This window comes from Ursus arctos, unplaced genomic scaffold, assembly GCF_023065955.2.
Source record: "Ursus arctos isolate Adak ecotype North America unplaced genomic scaffold, UrsArc2.0 scaffold_18, whole genome shotgun sequence".
Taxonomy (NCBI): Eukaryota; Metazoa; Chordata; class Mammalia; order Carnivora; family Ursidae; genus Ursus; species Ursus arctos.
The window spans coordinates 52,760,530-52,778,563 of record NW_026622852.1 but is presented as its reverse complement, the minus strand read 5'-3'; the positions used below and the strand labels follow the sequence as shown (position 1 = coordinate 52,778,563).

Genomic DNA, 18,034 nt, shown 5'->3' with positions numbered 1-18,034 from the left:
TTAAGTAGGCTTCTGTCTATTTTCCCAGACTCACCACCCACCACTTCTCAAGAAGCACTGGCCAAATGAGACTGTTCGCAGTTCTCTAAACACTCAGAGTGCCTTGATGCTGCTGGCCTTTGCACATATGGTCACCTCTGTCTGGGAAGGGCTCTCCCACTTCCGCCTGGTAAAGCTCCATTCTTCATGTATTCCCTCCACTGGGAAATCCTTAGACTGCCCTAGGAAATAGCACTTTCCTCAGCCCGCTTCATCTGGAAGGAGAGGCTTTCTTTGCATCCCCAGTGCCTAGCACAGGGTCCAGCACAGCACACAGGTGCTCAGTGAATTGTCTGTTATCAGAATCTGTCCAGACTGGTGTCCAGTAAGATACTGTTATATTCTTCACTTGAATATGTATGCATATATATTCATACATATCAGGATGCTCTGGGGACGCCTACATTCCATAAACACTCTGCTCCTGATTGCATGGCTGAGCACCCTGAGGTTAGGAGACGGGCACTGGAGCTGGAAAATCTAGGTTCAAAATCCCGGCCCTGTCACTTACACGCTGTCTTGGACACGTCTCTTAATCCTTCTGGACTTCAGCTCCTTATCTGTAAAATGGAGCTAACAGTAGCTACCTCATCGGGTTTTCCATGAAGACCAAATGAGAAACCGCATTTAGGATGTTTGCCCACGTTCCTGGTACACAGGTAATCAATAAATACTATTGAATGAATGAGTTAATGAATAAATGAGCAGCCCACAGAATGGCAGAGGTTCTTTAAAACACATTTTCTAGCCCATTTTCCAGAGAACCCAACATCCGACTCCTGGTACAATCATTTTCAAGTCCGGCCCCTGAGTCTGGGGTCCAGTCCTTGATCCGGACTCGGTTCGCTAACCGCTTCTCCCGGCAGCTAGCCAGCCGGGCGGCCGCCAATCACCAGGGCCTGGGCCCACCCTTAACCAGATAACTCACCAATAGGGCCCTCCAGATACCAATTCGGTTGCTTCCGCTGCATCTCATAGGCTCTCCCGCAGCCCTGTCTGCCTCTTTGACTGCGTCATGCGCGCAGAGCACTACGGGGCTTGTAGTCTAGAAAAGAGGCTGCTGCGGGTACGCCCAGTGTGGACCAGCTGCCGCTGCGAGCTCAGGAGGACCGCAAAGGGACGTCCTCTCCACCGCACCCTCAGTAGATGGAGCCCCTGTTTCACTGCCCTTCGTTGCCAGCAACAGGATCATTCTGCTCAGATAATTCAATATTTACTGAAATTTTAGGTTTCAGTTTCAGATTAAATCTCCTATGCTCATTAAAGGGCCATTTATGGGAGGTATGGTGGTCACTCTGAAAAGCCGGCGGTGACTCCAGACTCGCCCTGGTTTCCTTGAAGAAACACAACGGAACTGGCAATCGTGAATTTTTCTAAACAATGTGAACCTTTGTACTTTTTAAACGGCATTAGCTCTTCAGATTGTAAATTATCAAAGTCTCCCCATAGCCTAAGTTAGAAAGTTCAGACCCCTTGGCGAGGCACAGAAGCTGCTTCTAACTATTTTGTATTTATTTAATTACGTGTGGTCACTTTTGCGAAAGCAGCATTTCTCAGCCTTTACGGCATTTGAGAATCACCTGGGAAGCTTTATAAAGTACTGGTATTTGTGTCCCAGCCTAGACCTCAGGATCTTGGAGGAATAAGGCAGGCTTCCTTGTTCTTAAAGCTCCTGGGGTTGATTCTCATGTGCACTCAGCGTTGAGAACCACTGGTTTAACACCTGTCAACATTGCTGAAACATTCTTTTCATGAATCTGGGCCTTAGCTCTGTCGTTCTTCTGTTTAAAGTGGTCTTCTTGCCCCCATTGCTGTCCGGGCCAAGGCTCATCCTACTACGGATCTCAGCTGTACCCCTTTTTCTTCCCTGTGCTCCGGCAGAGTACTTACTCCTACAGCACTTCATACTTGGTTCTTATCAAGTAGGACTGGAGTTATTTGGTTACTTGTCTGTCTCCCTGGACAGGCTATCAGTTCTGGGAAGGCAAACACCCCGAAGAGTCCTCTTTGGCCTACTCCAGAGTCACTGAACCAGAATCTCTGGGGTGGGCCTGGGGCATAAGTTGTTTACGCTCTGCAGGTGATCCTGATCCCTGCCCCCAGCTATGAATTAGCTTCACAAACGCACTGGGTACAGCAAAGTGTTGATAAATACTTGTCACATTGAATTGATGAGGCATCTCATTTGTTCGTAAGTCAATCATGTTGTTGTACCTACTAGCCCCTGATTCCCCTGGACGCTGAGCTCCCTGATTTGTATTCTCCTCTTCATTCACTTATTCATTCATCCAACAGATATTTTTGTACATAACAAAGCCCTGAGGATTCAGGAGTAAACAGGAAAACACAGTTACCACCCTATGGGACTTGAGTCCCTATTACTTATGCTATACTTATTATTATCACTTCTTCTGAATAATATTGGATTTTCCCCCCATGTAGATATGATTTGCTATTCAAGGGTAAGGACACTGCCCTATTCTCTTATATCCCCAAGATGCTCCTGGCACACAGAAGGCCTTCTGTAAATGTTTATTGAATCAAGGCAACACATTTCATAGCACTTGTCACAATCTGTTAGTGTTTATTTGCGTGATTATTTGATGAAGGGCTATCTGTCCCATGAGCTGCAAATTCCCTGAAGACAGGAACTGAATCTATTGTGCTAACCATGCCTGACACAGGGCCTGGCCAGAGTGGGTGCTCAGTGACTATTGCCAAATAAAGAAAGAAATACACGAGGAAGGCATCATTAAGAACAGAAAGGAAATCTCGGAACCGAACATCCACTCCCCACTCCCCTCTCTATTCTCCCTGAAAAGGTAAAAAGTATTTTCTTTCTGAGCATTAAGGGATTTCAGGTTAGACTGAGCATGGGCCCAAACAGATGAGGTTTCTTTTACTTACTTACAGGTTGACCTGGGACTCTACTTCAGGGTCTCCTGTTGGCCATGTCTGAAGAGGCTGGATGCCAAAGGAGAGAGACGACTTGGCTTTCCATAGAAGGGTTTGTGCCATCTGACTCCTACAGGACCCCTTGGTCAGCGGATCCATCAGTGGGCCTGGAGGCTGAGGTGCCGGGCTGAAGCAGAAGGAGTTGGGAAAGGCACTGAGATCAGAGAACAGGAATGGCAGGCCAACCGCTCTTACCTCGAGGCCAGCCCCCACCAGGAAGTCAGGAGGGACGAAGCCAAGGCACTTCCAAGACCCAGGTGCCCCAGCGAGACTGCACCACACCCTCGTTGCACCAAGCGATGCCCGTGCACGCTGTGGGAGAGGAAGGCGTGTGCCCCAGGCCCCGTGCAATCCTGTCACATCCCTCAGTACTGAGCGAAGTCATCCACCATGTCAAGTGAGTGGGGTCTAAGGTAAAAGGAGGACCAGTGAGCACTCAAGCCATCACAGACTCACTCAGAGAAAGACAACATTCATTCAGTAAGAGAAAGTTCGGTCTAGAGTGCTTTTGGAGATTAACTAGACGTGGGACCTCCATCGCCGTGTGAGTCCCACAATACTTGGTTTTCTCTCCTTATTTCCAATTAAAATATGCAAGAAAAGCCATCAAAACAGCCTATGCTGGCAACAACACTGTAGACAGAAAGGACCAAACCGACCCTTCAAGACTAATGGCATGTACAGGACATAAGCAGCAAAAGCCCGCTGACTAAATAAATGAGCTGCATAGGAGACTACATTGAGAAACGTGTTCCTGCAACCTGCCTGCTCCTTTCTCTGAGGACACAGCGAGGAAAGTGGGAAAGGTAGTTCTGGGATGAAGGGGCTGCTTTGTTAGGGAAACGCAGGCATCTCGGCTCCGGACTGGAATTATTTTCTAAGCCAATTAGCAGCCAGCCTTCTTCCCTCACCCCTACCTCCAGTGACAGACGAATAAGCAAACTAAATCCAATTCCTTGGAAATGCAAACATAGAAATCAAAAGCCATCTCCAATGGCACTCTGGTCAAAAGGGACTCTTTAGAACGCCTTCTTCATAAAGACTGTGACAAGGCAAAGCACAGAAGGCCTACTGGCTCAAGCGGCATTATCAATGAGGAGGCGGCATCTGCAGAGGGAACCACCATCCTGCCGCGGAGCTGCTGCCAAGGGAAGGGAGCCTCTGCAGCCTCGCTGCGTGGAGCCAGACAGGCGCTGCCCACTCCCAAGCTGCTACAGTGGTACCAGCTAGGCTGCGGGCATGTTAGGAATGAAAGAAAGTTCACTGCTGCCAGGCCCATCTGCCATTCCTCCTTGAGCGGTGACCCAGCTTCCCCCAGGGCCTGTCCTGGGCCCTGAAGCCACGTGCTGCATACCTGAGCCAGACTTCAGATAATCTCACCCTCGGATGGCTTGAGGCTACTTATCTGGGCAGCGACTAGACAAACATCAAAGGCTCAAGCCTTTCCACAGCTGACAAACGGCAAGAAGCCAAGTTCCTGGGATGTTATCAGTTATTCTTTACTCAGTGGGACCCCCCCGCCAAGCCTTCTGAAACCCACGCTCCCTAGAGTTTATGCTGCCTTAGCAATCAACAAACAAATAAACCACAAAGCAGGGCTTCTGGATGAGAAAGAACATTTTTTGTTTCCTTTTGAACCTTTAGATTTTTTTAAGTTACAAATAATAATAATAATAATAATAAATGCAAAAAATTTATTAAGAAAGTGCTTCTAAAGGAAACCCATAAGGGAGTAGAGGAAGCAGGGCAGGGACGTGAGGTTTCTCTTGCAGGCAGAGTCCTCTGAGGGGACAGCTTTGGTTTGGGTGAGCTGGGCTGTCGTAAGTGGCCACCTATGACAACCAAGCAGCTGATATGTGGGCAAAGAGAGCTGTGGACACGTAAAAATACATGCTGATTTCCAAGACTTAATACACTGACAAAGGATTTAGAACATCTCATTCACAATTTCTATATTGATTACATGTTGAAGATAAAATTCTAAGAATATTAGAATTAATTTTAATGTGGTTACTAGAAAATGTAAAATCCCCTATGTTGCTTGCTTTACATTTTGGACAGTGTCGCTCCAGGCAGACTGCCCGGCACAAGGTGCTGAGGGCCACGGGTGGGGCGAAGCCCCAGGTACACACGCACCCAGAGCAGCTGCAAGGGAGTGGGGGCTGGCGTGGGTGTTGGAGCCAAGGTGCACTGAAGAGCGGAGGGGAGAAGCAGCCAGAAATGGTAAGGGGACCTGAGGGGATCTGACAGTGCCCACAACGTCCCCACCTCCACTCCCTTCCCACTTCCAGGTAACAGAGCAGCGCGATCCCTAGCGCTCGGTTCTCTACCTCTCTGCAAAGCTCTGTGTGACACCTATGTCTGTAGATGGCGCCATGTTCTGTGACCTGCTTTTCTACCTAAACACAGTCCTAGACATCTCTGTACATCAGTCACTCCTGGTACATCTTTTTTTTTTTTTTTTTTTTAAGTTTTAAGTCATCTCTACACCCCACGTGGGGCTCGAACTTACGACCCCGAGATCAAGAGTCGCGTGCTCTTCCGACTGAGCCAGCCTGGCGCCCCTACAGGTACATCTTTTGAATGAGATAACCTTATGTACTGCTTACATTCCACCTTTTCACTTATTTTAATCTTTAAATACTCAGGTTATTTCATTGTCTTAGCATGTGATTCTCTAGGCCTAGAATCTTTAAAAGTTTGTTTAAAAATACTTAAATGTGAGTTCTTTTAGACTTTCCTACCATTTACTTTTATCCTTTTGCCATAACTTTCGAGTTTCATTCTTTTCCATCCTTTCAGCTAATTCCAAGCTTCGTTTTCTCACTGTTCAGACTCCGTCCCATCACTGTGAGTTTTAATCTTTTTACTCACTTGTTAGCTTTTTTAGTCTTACCTTCCCAATTTACAAAAATGGATGTTCCTCTTCATCTCCTGACATTTTAGCTTTGTGGTCTCACTGCTGAATATATCTAGCAGTTGAGAAACTTCTTGGAAGGATGGCAGAGCAAGTGTTCATTGGCATAACTCCTTGGAACCCATGGAAATAAGCAAAAATGGCTCAATATATAGAAGAAACTTCCTGAAAGAAGAGAATGGCCTAACTCCATGCTCTGAAGATCTGCTATATACAATATGTGTGGACAAAGTGAAAGTGAACGCCGAGTCCTACCCATCTGACGTCAGGTGAGGGACACGAGCAAGAACGTTCTAAAGGCCTGACAACGCCTGATTTGGAGGAATGAGGGCTGGAAGCATGGGCGAGACTGGGAAGAAGCGGTTTTTTCTTCTCTCTTTTTTATTGCCACTGCCCCAGTCTGCTAATAAGAAGGGCTGGCCTAATCTGAGGAAAGGGTGAAGGCGAGAGGAAAAAGTGTATCTTAGGAGCCATTAGACCCTCTTGAAAGCTATTAGCCAAAAGGACATTTGAGTCCACCAGAAGGCAGCGCATGGGAAATCACATTGACCCAGGTCATCTTTGGAGGGGCCTGTTTGCCCTGCAGTGGGGGGCGGGGGGGTTGGAAATTCAAGGCGAGTCCTGCCACGGGCTCACAAACCCCACAGGCACAGGAGCCTGGCAGATGGGAGGGAAAGCCTGAGGAGAGAGGAAGAACAGATGGCACATTCCCACTGCCTCTGGGCCCTTCCCGCTTCCTGAGGCGCGTCCAGGCCAGCCCTCCAGCTCCAGCTCTGAAAGAGAAGCTTCACCATTGCTCAGATGACCAGGGATGGGAGTCAAGGTGAATCTGCCCATATTGTTCGTGGGTAAACACAGACCCAGACAGAACTGCTTCAGTTCCAGAATGAACATGCAGGAATAAACTAGCACAGGGCCTATGAAAAAAGGTTTGCAAAAGGCAGATGAAGAGTACAGATCATAAGATTTTTGATAGGTATCAGATGAAAATGTTATTAACAGCTTGGTTTTCTCAAAAAAAAAAAAAGAAAGAAAAGAACTCTCTCAAAACAAAAGATCAAATAATACAACAGACAGACTGCACGTGGCTCTGAGATAAAATGCCCTAGAATGTGGCTGGGAAAAGGTTGATTCACAGTGTCCATGTGCCTTCTGGGGGGGGTGCTGAAGGAGAGGACGAGAGGGTGTCTATGAGCGAATCTCTGTGTAGGGGGCTTTGGCATGTGCCTGTGTTTTTACGGGACCGAAGACAGCCCTCAGAAGCAGTTTACAGCTTTCTCCTCTTCGGTTCTAACTCCCAGGCCCTCCGTGTGCCTCAAGTGTTAGTATCTGGGTCTTCAGGGAGGTGAGTAAAGAGAAACGTGGCCTGCTTCTCGTGGCCACGAGGAAACAACAGCAGCCATTGAGGAAGACTCAGCGGGCGCTCCAGTTGGGGACCAGCACTCCACTTGGGGACCACCGCCAGGCTTGGCCAGGCCTGGTGAGGCGGCAAGAAACAGACATGGAAGGATGCAACTGAGGCACAAGTGCTATCTCCCTTGCGAGTAGGCAGGCCCCTGAATGCAGCAAAATGTCATGAAAGGCAACAAGGTCTCAGTTCTGGCCCCTTCCAAGTGGTCGACAGGCCCCTTGGTACAAGCTGCTTTGACAGCAGAGCATCTGTGGAAATCTCCTCAGGAACCTGGGAGCCTCCTGGGAGCCACGCCCACTCCCCTGCATTCTTGACCTTGCACGTTATTCCTTGCTCTGATGGCTGGCTGGAAGCAACCTTAAACTAAGCACAAATCATCATTCTTGCCTCTCTTCAAACCAAGAGCAGCTTTTGGGATCTGAGCTGGCTCCGCAGGCACAGGAGCAGAGCTCAGGGCCCGAGAAAGTGGATTCCCTCTGTCCCCAAATGTTATTCATTAGTTTGCCCATACTTTGTCTCCTCCCTCCACTAGAATGTTCACTCCATGAGAGCAGGAACCCCACTTGTCTTATTCACGGTGCATCCCCAGTGCCTAGCACAGAAGTGCTTGATAGTTGCTGAGTAAGTGACTGTGTGAACCAAAACCAGGAGGGAGATATTCATCTGGAATGGGGAGACTATGTCAGACTGTTGCAGCCGCTCTTCAATGAGGTCACTGGTGGCTTTAGTCAGACCGCTGTGGGACCTGTTCTATTTCTTTGCCAATCTCTGGCAGGCAGCTCCTTTGTGAGGACTGTGACAAGTGCATGGAGCAAAGACAGTCCATCTGCAAAACATCAATCCAGGCTGATGAACGGCACAGACACTGGAAGACACTTACTGGCTGGCAGGCCTTCTAAAGACGCTTTTCTTTCCCGTCATAAAATGCAGGACTGGTACCTATGTCCTGACTTCCATTTGTGCTCAAACTATAGAATCCCTGATACATATAGTTGGCAGATCCACTTCAAGCACCAGCTGAGGCCTGATTTCTTGTTTTTACCTCCGTACAGGGAACTGTCACTAGCGTGCTACTAACTTTTGATCAGTGTGTCTGATTTATTTTTGCTGTGACTGAAGAAAGACGCTGTTTGTGGCAGCTACTGTGGAATGACTTGCTCAATACCCATTTCAGCCCCATTCCAGTGCACAAAAGTTAGAAAGCTAAAATGTCAATCCCCTACCCGTCTTTGCAGTTTAGAGTTCTGGAGATGAATTAGATTCCACACATCAGACGCACTCACGAGAGCCTCTCACTCACAATGAAGCCTGACGGATTCAGAAAGAGGATACAGGGCGCCATCTTGCTTTTGTAGATCATGACAGAGCTGTGGTTCTGGAGTCGGTGACTTCTTGATTCTATAGCTTTCCGAAGCTGCAGTGGCAGCTTTGGGATCAAAAGAGTTGGTAGTGTGGCTCTGCAGTTAGCTCAAGGACTGGCAGGTTCTTGACCTCTATCAGCTTCTTGTTATGAATGGCAGCCTTCCTGGTCATGGCAGAGCACGGTAGTTCTGGGGTCTAGGAGCTGTTCTTGGGGGCTCAGACTAGAGTCTGAGCTATCCACCCTGCCACAACTTTGTAAGCACTTAATTTCCTATGTCACTATTAAATCTCATTCTGCTTATACTAGGTAGAGTGGATTTTGTGGTCAGCAACCAATTCCTGACCGAGTCTTAGAGTGATCTTTGTCAGATTGGATTTTGAGCTTAACAGTTCATGTGACCCTGCGCAGAGTGGGGTAGGATTTTCTTCTGGTGGGTGCAGTGGTGGGTACATCCTCCAGGGGGAACAACGAGAGGCTAAGTACTTTTATGGACTATGTAGAAATTTTGCCTTTTGAATACAAAAGAGAGCGTGCTTGCAGCACTAAGCATTTCTGCTCAAACAGCAGAGAAGTGCTAAAGGGCGACCCAAAGAACAGCATGCTAATTGGGGATGCTTCTCAGGTCACTGCTGGAGCGGGTAACCGTTATGTTCTCGCTGGCACTGACCAGCTTAACACTGCTTTGCACCTTTACAAGTGTGCCGCCAAAAACTGTTGTATCCAAAAGTGTGCCGAAAACACAAAAGAGTGGAGAAATACTAGTCTAACCTACAGATGCTTTAACATCTCCAGTAATAAAAATTGTACGGCATCTTGAAGGAAGCCATGCTGGCATGGGCCGCACCGACTGCTGGAATGTACTTTCATGTGTTGAGCCCAATCTGTTTTATTATCCCTCATACCCACTGTGATTTTAGGTCTAGCCCAGGGCCATACACAGAGTGGAGTGGGCCTGACTCCTTTTTCATTTGACACGCTTTCAAATGTGGGCAGGCAGCTATTATGTCCTCTGTGAGTTTTCTCTTTTTTAAGTAAAACACCCTCTGCCCCTACTGAAATCTTTTCTCTTTACTGGATCATTCCCATCGGATATAAACATCTTTATAAAAACAAAAGCAGAAAACCCCAAATCAAAACCAAATAAAACAAACCAACAATTTTTCGACTCACAGCCCCTCTGCTCCTGAGAAGAGCTGACTATATGCACTGTTTCCAGTTCCCCTCCTTTATCTCCTGAAGCCAGGCCAGTGAGACTTTCATCCTCACTGTTCCAAAGAAACAGCTCTTGTCAAAAGGCCACCGATGACCCCATGACGCTAAACCCAGTGGTTAATTCTAAGTTCTTCTTGTTTGACCTATCAGCAGCATTTGACACAGAAAACCATGTCCTCCTCTGTTTTTTTTTAAACTGTTAATTTACACTGATTTCCCCCAAATAAAAAAAAAGTAATTACATCATGTATCCACGATATAATGGTTCACATTTAAGTCTCAAAGTCTAAGTCCTACTTGGGGTTTATGTGAACAGTTAATAAATGTCCATCAAATCACAGTTGTCCTTCCTGATTAATAAAGCTTACTGATTTCTTTTTCCTAAAGTCTCCTGGTATCCTTTTTCTCCCCACATTTTTTTCCTTTTCCTATTTCCCTGTGACTCACAGTCGTATTATGTACCAAACAAAAACCTTGATGCGTTCTGTCAAAAACTTCCTACCTGAAATCCATATCTGCACTGTCCGATGAGGGAGCCACAGACCACACATGGCTACTGAGCACTTAAAATGCGGCTAGTCTGACTTGAGATGCTGCAAGCGTAAAATACACACCAGAATTCAAAGAAAGTGCTGAACGAAGTAAATTATCTTCATTATTTTTAATACTGATTGTGTGTTAAAATGGTAATATTTTGGATATATTGAGTTAAACAGAATAAACTATTAAAATTAATTTCACCTGTTTCTTTTTATTTTTTAAGCTATTGCTCAGAGAGGGGGCACCTGGCTGGCTTGGTCAGTAGAACATGCGACTCTTGATCTCAGGGTCATGAGTTCAAGCCCCACGTTGGGCGTGGAGCCTACTTAAAAAAAATAAAAAAGATATGGCTACTAGGAAATTTTAAATTCTATTTGTAATTCTACACACTTGCTACTACCAGAAGAAGCCATTTGTTCCTTTTCACTTAACATATATGAGCATCCTAGATATCTTTTCAAGTCAGAAAACAGAGATTGGCATCAATCTTTTTAATCTTTTTGGCATCAAATTATTAGCATTATATTGATACGTTTCCAAAGGACTTCTTAATTTTTTTTTTTTTTTTTTTTGCTTTTACAAGCAATCCTACAGGAGCAGCCTTTAACATAAACCTCCTTGGGCAGCAGCGACACCTCACCGCTCACTCTCATTCACTTCTTGTCCTCTACGATCCTAGCTCTAGAGACAAGCGGATGCGTGGCTCCCATTTTCCCACACCTCTACACTTACATATGCTGCTTTATAATTGTTCTCCCCCACGGTAAAACCAGCAGTGAGTCTCACTGTACAGGCCAAATCTCTTATAATTTTCTTACAGGCTCCACCTCTGTTCAGATTTTCAGTTCTGGAAGCCAGACAACCAAACATAATTTCTCATATTAACCTTCTAAAGCAAAACGAATTTGACTATTGTCTTCCTCTGAGAAAGGAAGCTGGTTTGTATTAACTTAAACTCTTGGTGAATAATAAAAGTTGTTTTTTCCCTTCTCTTAGGAGAACAGACATAATATGAAAATTAATTTTCTTCTGTTGGCCCTAAGAGCCCATTATGTCAGCCTAATACAAGACAGCTCTTAATAATCCTTCCCAGGAAGACTGCTGTTTTTCCAAAAGAAAACTGACAGCAGCAGATTTATTTGTGATTAAATACTTAAGGGCCCGACACAAACAAGAAGAATAACTACATAATATAGAGAAATGAGGATTATGAAAACAGCCCACATTAAAATAATAGTTTACAAAACTACCTGGGGGGGAAAGAGTCTCCTGGAAAAACAGAAGAAAAAAAAAATCCGAGAATCTGAAAGTCAGGAGAAACTAAGGAAGAAGAAGGCAACACGATGCATAATGGATAATTGTTCTTTTCTGATCCTATCTTGGCCTTGAAAGCCATGTTCAGGAACAAGAAAGCATTTGTCTTGGCATCAAATTTGTTCTCACAAGGTGTAGGTTATATGCATTACTAACAAGGAAGCCACTATGTAGGAAGCAGTATTTGAGAAAGCAGAAAATATGTTTTCTATTTGTGATTCAAAATCTCTTCTATGTAGGGCTCTGCACCCACTGTGGCTAAACTTAGTAAGCATACTTGAAACACTCAACTAAGGTAGCCTTTTACAATGAGAACTAAAAAAATACAGAAAACCCAATGCTGTGACTCTGGGGTGGCATTTGGGTATCTATTTTAGAAAGCTTCCCAGGTGTAATGGCACTTTTTGGGGGGATGGGAGGTCAACCCAGGATCAATTCCACTTCTGGTAATCGCACTATGGTTTTTCCTTTGGGCAATCACTTCCTCTTGGTCTCTATGGACGGAAGTGATCTCATCTCTTAGTTCTGGGTTGGGCACTTGACCCAGACCCAGCCCATTAGCATGTTTTACCCCCTTCTAGCCAAAACAACTGGTTCAGGGATGAGCATACAACTCAAGAGATCCAATGAATGTCAAGCTTGGGAAACACGCTCTAGAACTATTGAGAGAGAGGCACTGTCTTTCTGCTGGGAGTGGGGACTGTACGCTGGTAGAAAACAAGCCTGAAATAGTTAACTTTGCCTCCACGAGGAAAGACCTGGAAAATAAGTCCACCCAGAAAATGAAGAAAGCCTACGGACGACGTAATTTGAGTACCTAGATCTACCCTCTCCCAAAGCTTGCTTGGTCCACTCCACAATTTTGCCATTCTATGAACCAATAATTTTTCTCTGCTTGTCATTCACTGACCTCAGAAATCTTAAAAAGTATTAACTACTGGTAAGGCACCAATCAGAAAAGGTGTGATGCATTACTAGTCCTGCTTGTAGCTCGAGAACTGCTCGATGATCGCACCTGCGTAGCCAGGAATGAGAACCACTTGACAACTGAGTCTATGCCCCAGAATGCAAGCCACCACTTTTCACCTGGCATCACAACCCCAGACATTGCTGCTGCAAGTAGGTATCAAAGCAGAATCACGAACGATGGGTGGTCAACATAATCAGGCAGGCTTTGACTGCGCTATTAGGGAAAGGCAATAGAGTTGCCCAATAACAAAAAGGCTTGCAGTATGGGCTCCTTGACCATAGACGTAATAAGTGGAAGGTGACCTGCTGGGAGGGTTGTTATAAAAAAGATGCCTGCATTGCCCTAGCGGGGTGGTTCTCAAAGTCTGTCCCTGGGCCAGCAGTGCTGGAGGCTTGTGAGAAGTACAATTCAGGGGCGCCTGGGTAGCTCAGTCGTTAAGTGTCTGCCTTCGGCTCAGGGCGTGATCCCAGAGTCCTGGGATCGAGCCCCATACTGGGCTCCTCTGCTGGGAGCCTGTTTCTTCCTCTCCCACCCCCTCTGTTTGTGTTCCCTCTCTTGCTGGCTGTCTCTCTCTCTGTCAAATAAATAAATAAAATCTTAAAAAAAAAAAAAAGAAGTACAACTCATAGACCCACAGCCACCTAGTGAATCAGAATCTGTAGGGGTGGGGTCCAAGGAACTGTTGTAAGAAGGCCTCCTGGGGATTCTCCTCTGTTAGGTCTGAGAAGCACTGTATTAGATGAGAGCACCCTGGTTCCCGAACAGTTTCCTGAGCCCCATCCCCTGCGATTCTGATTCAGTAGACTTGGGGTTGGGCTTGAAAATTTGCATCTCTAACAAGTTGATGCTGCTGGTCCAGGGGCCACACTGGAAGAACACGCTCTGAGAGGTTAACCTGTTGTCTACAGCTCCATTCAGTGTGGACAGTCTTTGATCTTTAGAATTTGCCTTTCAAATTCGATTCGATGTGTAACCCTGCTAATACTGTGGCTCATATGTGGTTTGACTCTATGAAGTGTTGCAGCCAGAATGAGAGAATGTAGCAATAGTGATTTAAAATGACTCAAGCTCATTAACTGTATTTCTTGATCACCACAAAGTCACGAAAGATAACAGGTGTATTTCTTAAAATATATCTTTGAGCAACAAAAAGAACAGGGAGACCTATTTGCCTCCCTCATCCAAAGTACGTGTCTCTGTACCTCTCACCACTGAAACCCCCTTAAAGTTTTTTTTTTTTTTTTAAGATTTTATTTATTTATTTGACAGAGATAGAGACAGCCAGCAAGAGAGGGAACACAGCATGGGGAGTGGGAGAGGAAGAAGCAGGCTCATAGTGGAGGAGCCTGATGTGGGGCTCGATCCCGTAATGCCAGGATCACGCCCTGAGCCGAAGGCAGATGCTTAACTGCTGTGCCACCCAGGCGCCCCCCCCCCTTAAAGTTTTTTATCACCCAGTTCTAACCAGTGCTTTGTGTACCTACTCTTCTTCTCTTCGATCCCTCTCTTCCTAAATCTGCAGCTCAAAAATGCAAAAAAGCAAGGCAGGACCTTGCTCGGAGGGGGAGGGGAGGAAGAAAAATTGAATGGGTAAAACCAAAATTTTAATGAGGCAAGAGAAGGGAAAGGTTGAGAACTTGCGCATAAACGTGAATCACTTTGGTCCGGAAAAGTTGCCATTTGGTAATGCTTTGTGCCAGACGCTGTTTTCAGCACTTTGCATCAATCAGTTCATTCAAAGCTGACATCAGTCCCGTGAGTCAGGTAGGTGTTACTGTCATTCTAGAAAGGAGTTAATCAAGGGTCAGAGGGTTAAGCAACTTGGCCAAGGCCACACACACGACAAGTGAAAAGACAGAAACTTGAACCTGGGTGTGTCTCCCTCCAAAGTCCCTGTTCTTGAACACTATCTGATACGCCTTCCTACAAAATGAGGACAAACACATCGACAGCAAGTGGTTTAACGGCGTCAGTGTCTTGCCTTCTGGCTCCCAGATTTCCCAGCTTGTCTCCCTCCCTGCCCCCTACCTGGATGCCTAAAGCCTGGGCCACACCCCACGTTGTTCCTTTACACTCGTCACGGGCTGTGTCTGCCCGCCAGTTAACTGAGCTGACACAGGCCATTTAGCAAAGACAGTTGCCATTCTGAAAGTCATGCCGTTTTCTCCTGATGTCAACATGATTGAGTAAATACGGTTAAACCAGATTCTGAAAGGTCCTACACATGAGGCAGTGGCATTTAAACTTGACACAACAGGAAATGAGAAGTAACTGAGGCTTTGGAGCAAAGGAGGCTAAGCGGGCAGCATGCCCACAAGTGAGGCTGAGGCTCTCATCCCTGGTTGTCTGTCAGAATCACCTGCAGAGCTTTCTGAGCATTCACACACCCCATTCCCACCCTGGACCTTCTGGAACAACAGATCGGCTGTAGGTACCCACACACTTGCATGGTTAAGATCAGTCACAGGTAATTTTTCTCCTCCTGGCCCTAACTGTCCATTATGCCACCCCAATACAAGACAGCTGTTAATAGTTTCCCTTAAAAGTGAGGTGATTTGGATTAATGGATTAAAGAGGATTTTTTTAAAGCAACAAAATAAGAGAAATTGTAGATGAACACTGATCTGTTTCAAGTTAGGAAATTATTTTCTAATTAAGCATAAACAGGAGGAATAAATAGATGTGACTAACTTTTAAAAAATAACAATAAAAACTATCGAAAAACACTAAAGAAAGTTAAAGGGCATATAATGAACTGTGAGAAATACGCTACCTATTTGGCCACAAAAATTAATTTCCTTAATAAATAAAAAGTGCTTCAATTCAATAAGGAAAAGATAAACATTCCAAAGGAAAAATGGACAAAGTGCATGAATAGATCTCATTTTCAAAAGAAATACAAATTATAAAGAAACATGAGAAAAAAGTTTCACCTCACTACCAAACAAAGACACGGACCATTTTAGCAAATATTTATAAATGATAATGCCTTGCATTGTGGTGGGAAAAACAGGCACATTTATATGCTCTTGGGAGAACTGTTAACTGGTATGAAGTCCTGGCGGGCAATTTGGCATTATGGTTCAAAAGCCTTTAAAATGTCCCTTTTCTTAGATCCAAACATTTCCATCACTTCTATGAACTTATCTTAAGGAAGTGATTACCTCTTTATACACAGACTAATGCACACAGATTTGATGTGACTTAGTAAGAGTGAAAACTGGTAATACACGGCAAGTATGATAACAAAAAATGGGTTAATGGGGCTCCTGGGTGGCTCAGTCAGTTAAGTGTCTGCCTCTGGCTGAGGTCATGATCCCAGGGTCCTGGGGTCGAGCCCTCTGTTGGGCTCCTTGCTCAGTGGGGAGCCTGCTTCTCCCTCTCCCTCTGCCTGCCGCTCCCCCTGCTTGTACTCTCTATGTCAAATACATGAATAAAATCCTTTAAAAAATGGGTTAAATAAATTCTCTTGCAACAAACATAAGTTATTTTTATGATCAGAAAACTGGTAAGCATTATCTCTAAGGTTTATACGATATTACCATGGAGTTTTAAACAGAGACCTCTGGAGAAGTCATTTTGTCTTTCTGGTGGGAGTCATGGAGACAAATGATGGGGTGGTAAAAGTATGAAGTTGGAGGAAGAGAAAAATGTTCTAAATTGGCACTATCCAATATCATAAACATTGGTCACATGTGGCTATTTAATTTAAAGTCAAATAAAATTTAAAATTCAGTTCCTTAGTTGCACCAGCCATATTTCAATAGTGCTCAAGAGCCACAGGTGGCTAGTGGCTGCGGTATCCACCTGCACAGATAACAGAATGTTTCCATCATTGTGGAAAGTTCTGTTGGAGAGCGCTGACCTAAATGTTCTACCTCAGGCCTGGATTCAGCTTTTGGCTCATCTCTTCAGCCTCATCCCTTGGTACATTTTTTCCCATCCAACGCGCTCCAGCAGCGAGTGTGAGCAGCAGCAGGACAGAGAACCTATTTGCCTGGTTCTCCCACTCTAGTGGGGGAGACATATTATCCAGGTAATTACACACAGTGCTACGTGGAATAACAGATATATACAGAGATTACTGATACAGTACAGAGCTCAGCCTAGGGTTCATGGAAGACTTCCCAGAGGAAGAGGGGACAGGTGTTACTCGAAAAGACTCTTCTAAGTAGAGCAAAGAGCATGGCAGGAGTAAAGGCACAGATGAGAAAAAGAGCATAGGGAAAGAACTACCGGCTGGTCAGGCATTTATTCATTGCATAGACAGTAAATGTCTGTGTGGGCCGGGCCTGAGGCAGGCTCTGGGGCCACAGTAGTGAACAGGACCCGGATGGTCCCTGCCCTGATGAGGCTTACACTCTCATCAGTACTGCTGGGGGCGGGGGCACTAAGGGCAAGGCAAGCAGTGCAAGGGCCTCCCACCTCATACTAAGGATCCTGGTTTGTCAGCCTAGCTGTTGATTCCCCTTTTCGGCCTCAGTGAGGGCTAGAGTCCCACCTCCCATCTTTCTCTTTGTCCCCCACCCCGGTCTCCCTCACTGCTGTGAGGCACAGAGAGCTCCTGGAGAGGGGGGTCGTGCTAAGACCCCTCCAGCGGCCAGTGAGGATGTGGACTTGAGAGGTAGAAGAATAAAGACAGAAAGTCTGGTGGGGAGGCTACTGGAGCCATCTGGAAGGCGGGGGCGGGGGTGAAAGGGCAGGGCCGACTTTAGCCAGGCTGGAGCGCTGGAGCGGGAGGAGGCACTCCGAGTTAAGAAAATGCCCGCTGAGAGAATGGGTCTGGCAGAGTAGAGCGGGTGGAAGGCGTGTCCGTGGAGCAAGGTTCCAGGGAGAAGGAACCCAACAGGACAGTTTCAGGAGAGTTCCCCAGGCCAAACGAGGGGGCCGGGATGGGCAAGGGCTCCCCCAGCAGAGGAAAGGCGTCCGCGGGTCAGACGGGCCCCAGGGGCCCGGCATGTTGAGGGGGCCACACGGCTCCAGGATGGGCGGGGCTGTGAGGCAGCAGGTGTGCGATACCTGCCAAGCCAGGCTGCGAAGGCTGCAGGTGGCCTGGGTCCTGGGGCAGCGCAGAGAGGTTCCCGCAGGAGGGAGACCTCCCTGGGACTTCAGGGGGCTATTTCCCGACCTTGTCCTTGAGCATTTACAAGAGGCGGCACGGCACATTCTCCACAGCCCGAAATCCGCCTGGAGCCCGGCTCTGCTCGGGGCCTGCCTCAGCACCGACGCTTTGGGGGCGTCTCGTCCAGTCTGGGTTCCCGACACTCGCTGGTTCTTCTCTGGGGTGACCCCTCCCGCACCTGCCGCTCGGGC

At 46.4% G+C, this 18,034-nt stretch overlaps 1 protein-coding gene across 2 annotated transcripts in view; it reads right to left on the bottom strand.

Moving 5' to 3' along the window:
- Positions 1-18,034, bottom strand: part of GARNL3 (GTPase activating Rap/RanGAP domain like 3) — a 141,814-nt gene that overhangs the window by 122,757 nt on the left and 1,023 nt on the right. For both annotated transcript variants that reach the window (XM_026513997.4, XM_044389619.3), the window contains exon 2: positions 2,951-3,121. In XM_026513997.4, coding sequence (XP_026369782.1) covers positions 2,951-3,093 — 143 coding nt within the window. In that variant the 5' untranslated portion in view covers positions 3,094-3,121. The remainder of the gene's footprint in view (positions 1-2,950; positions 3,122-18,034) is intronic.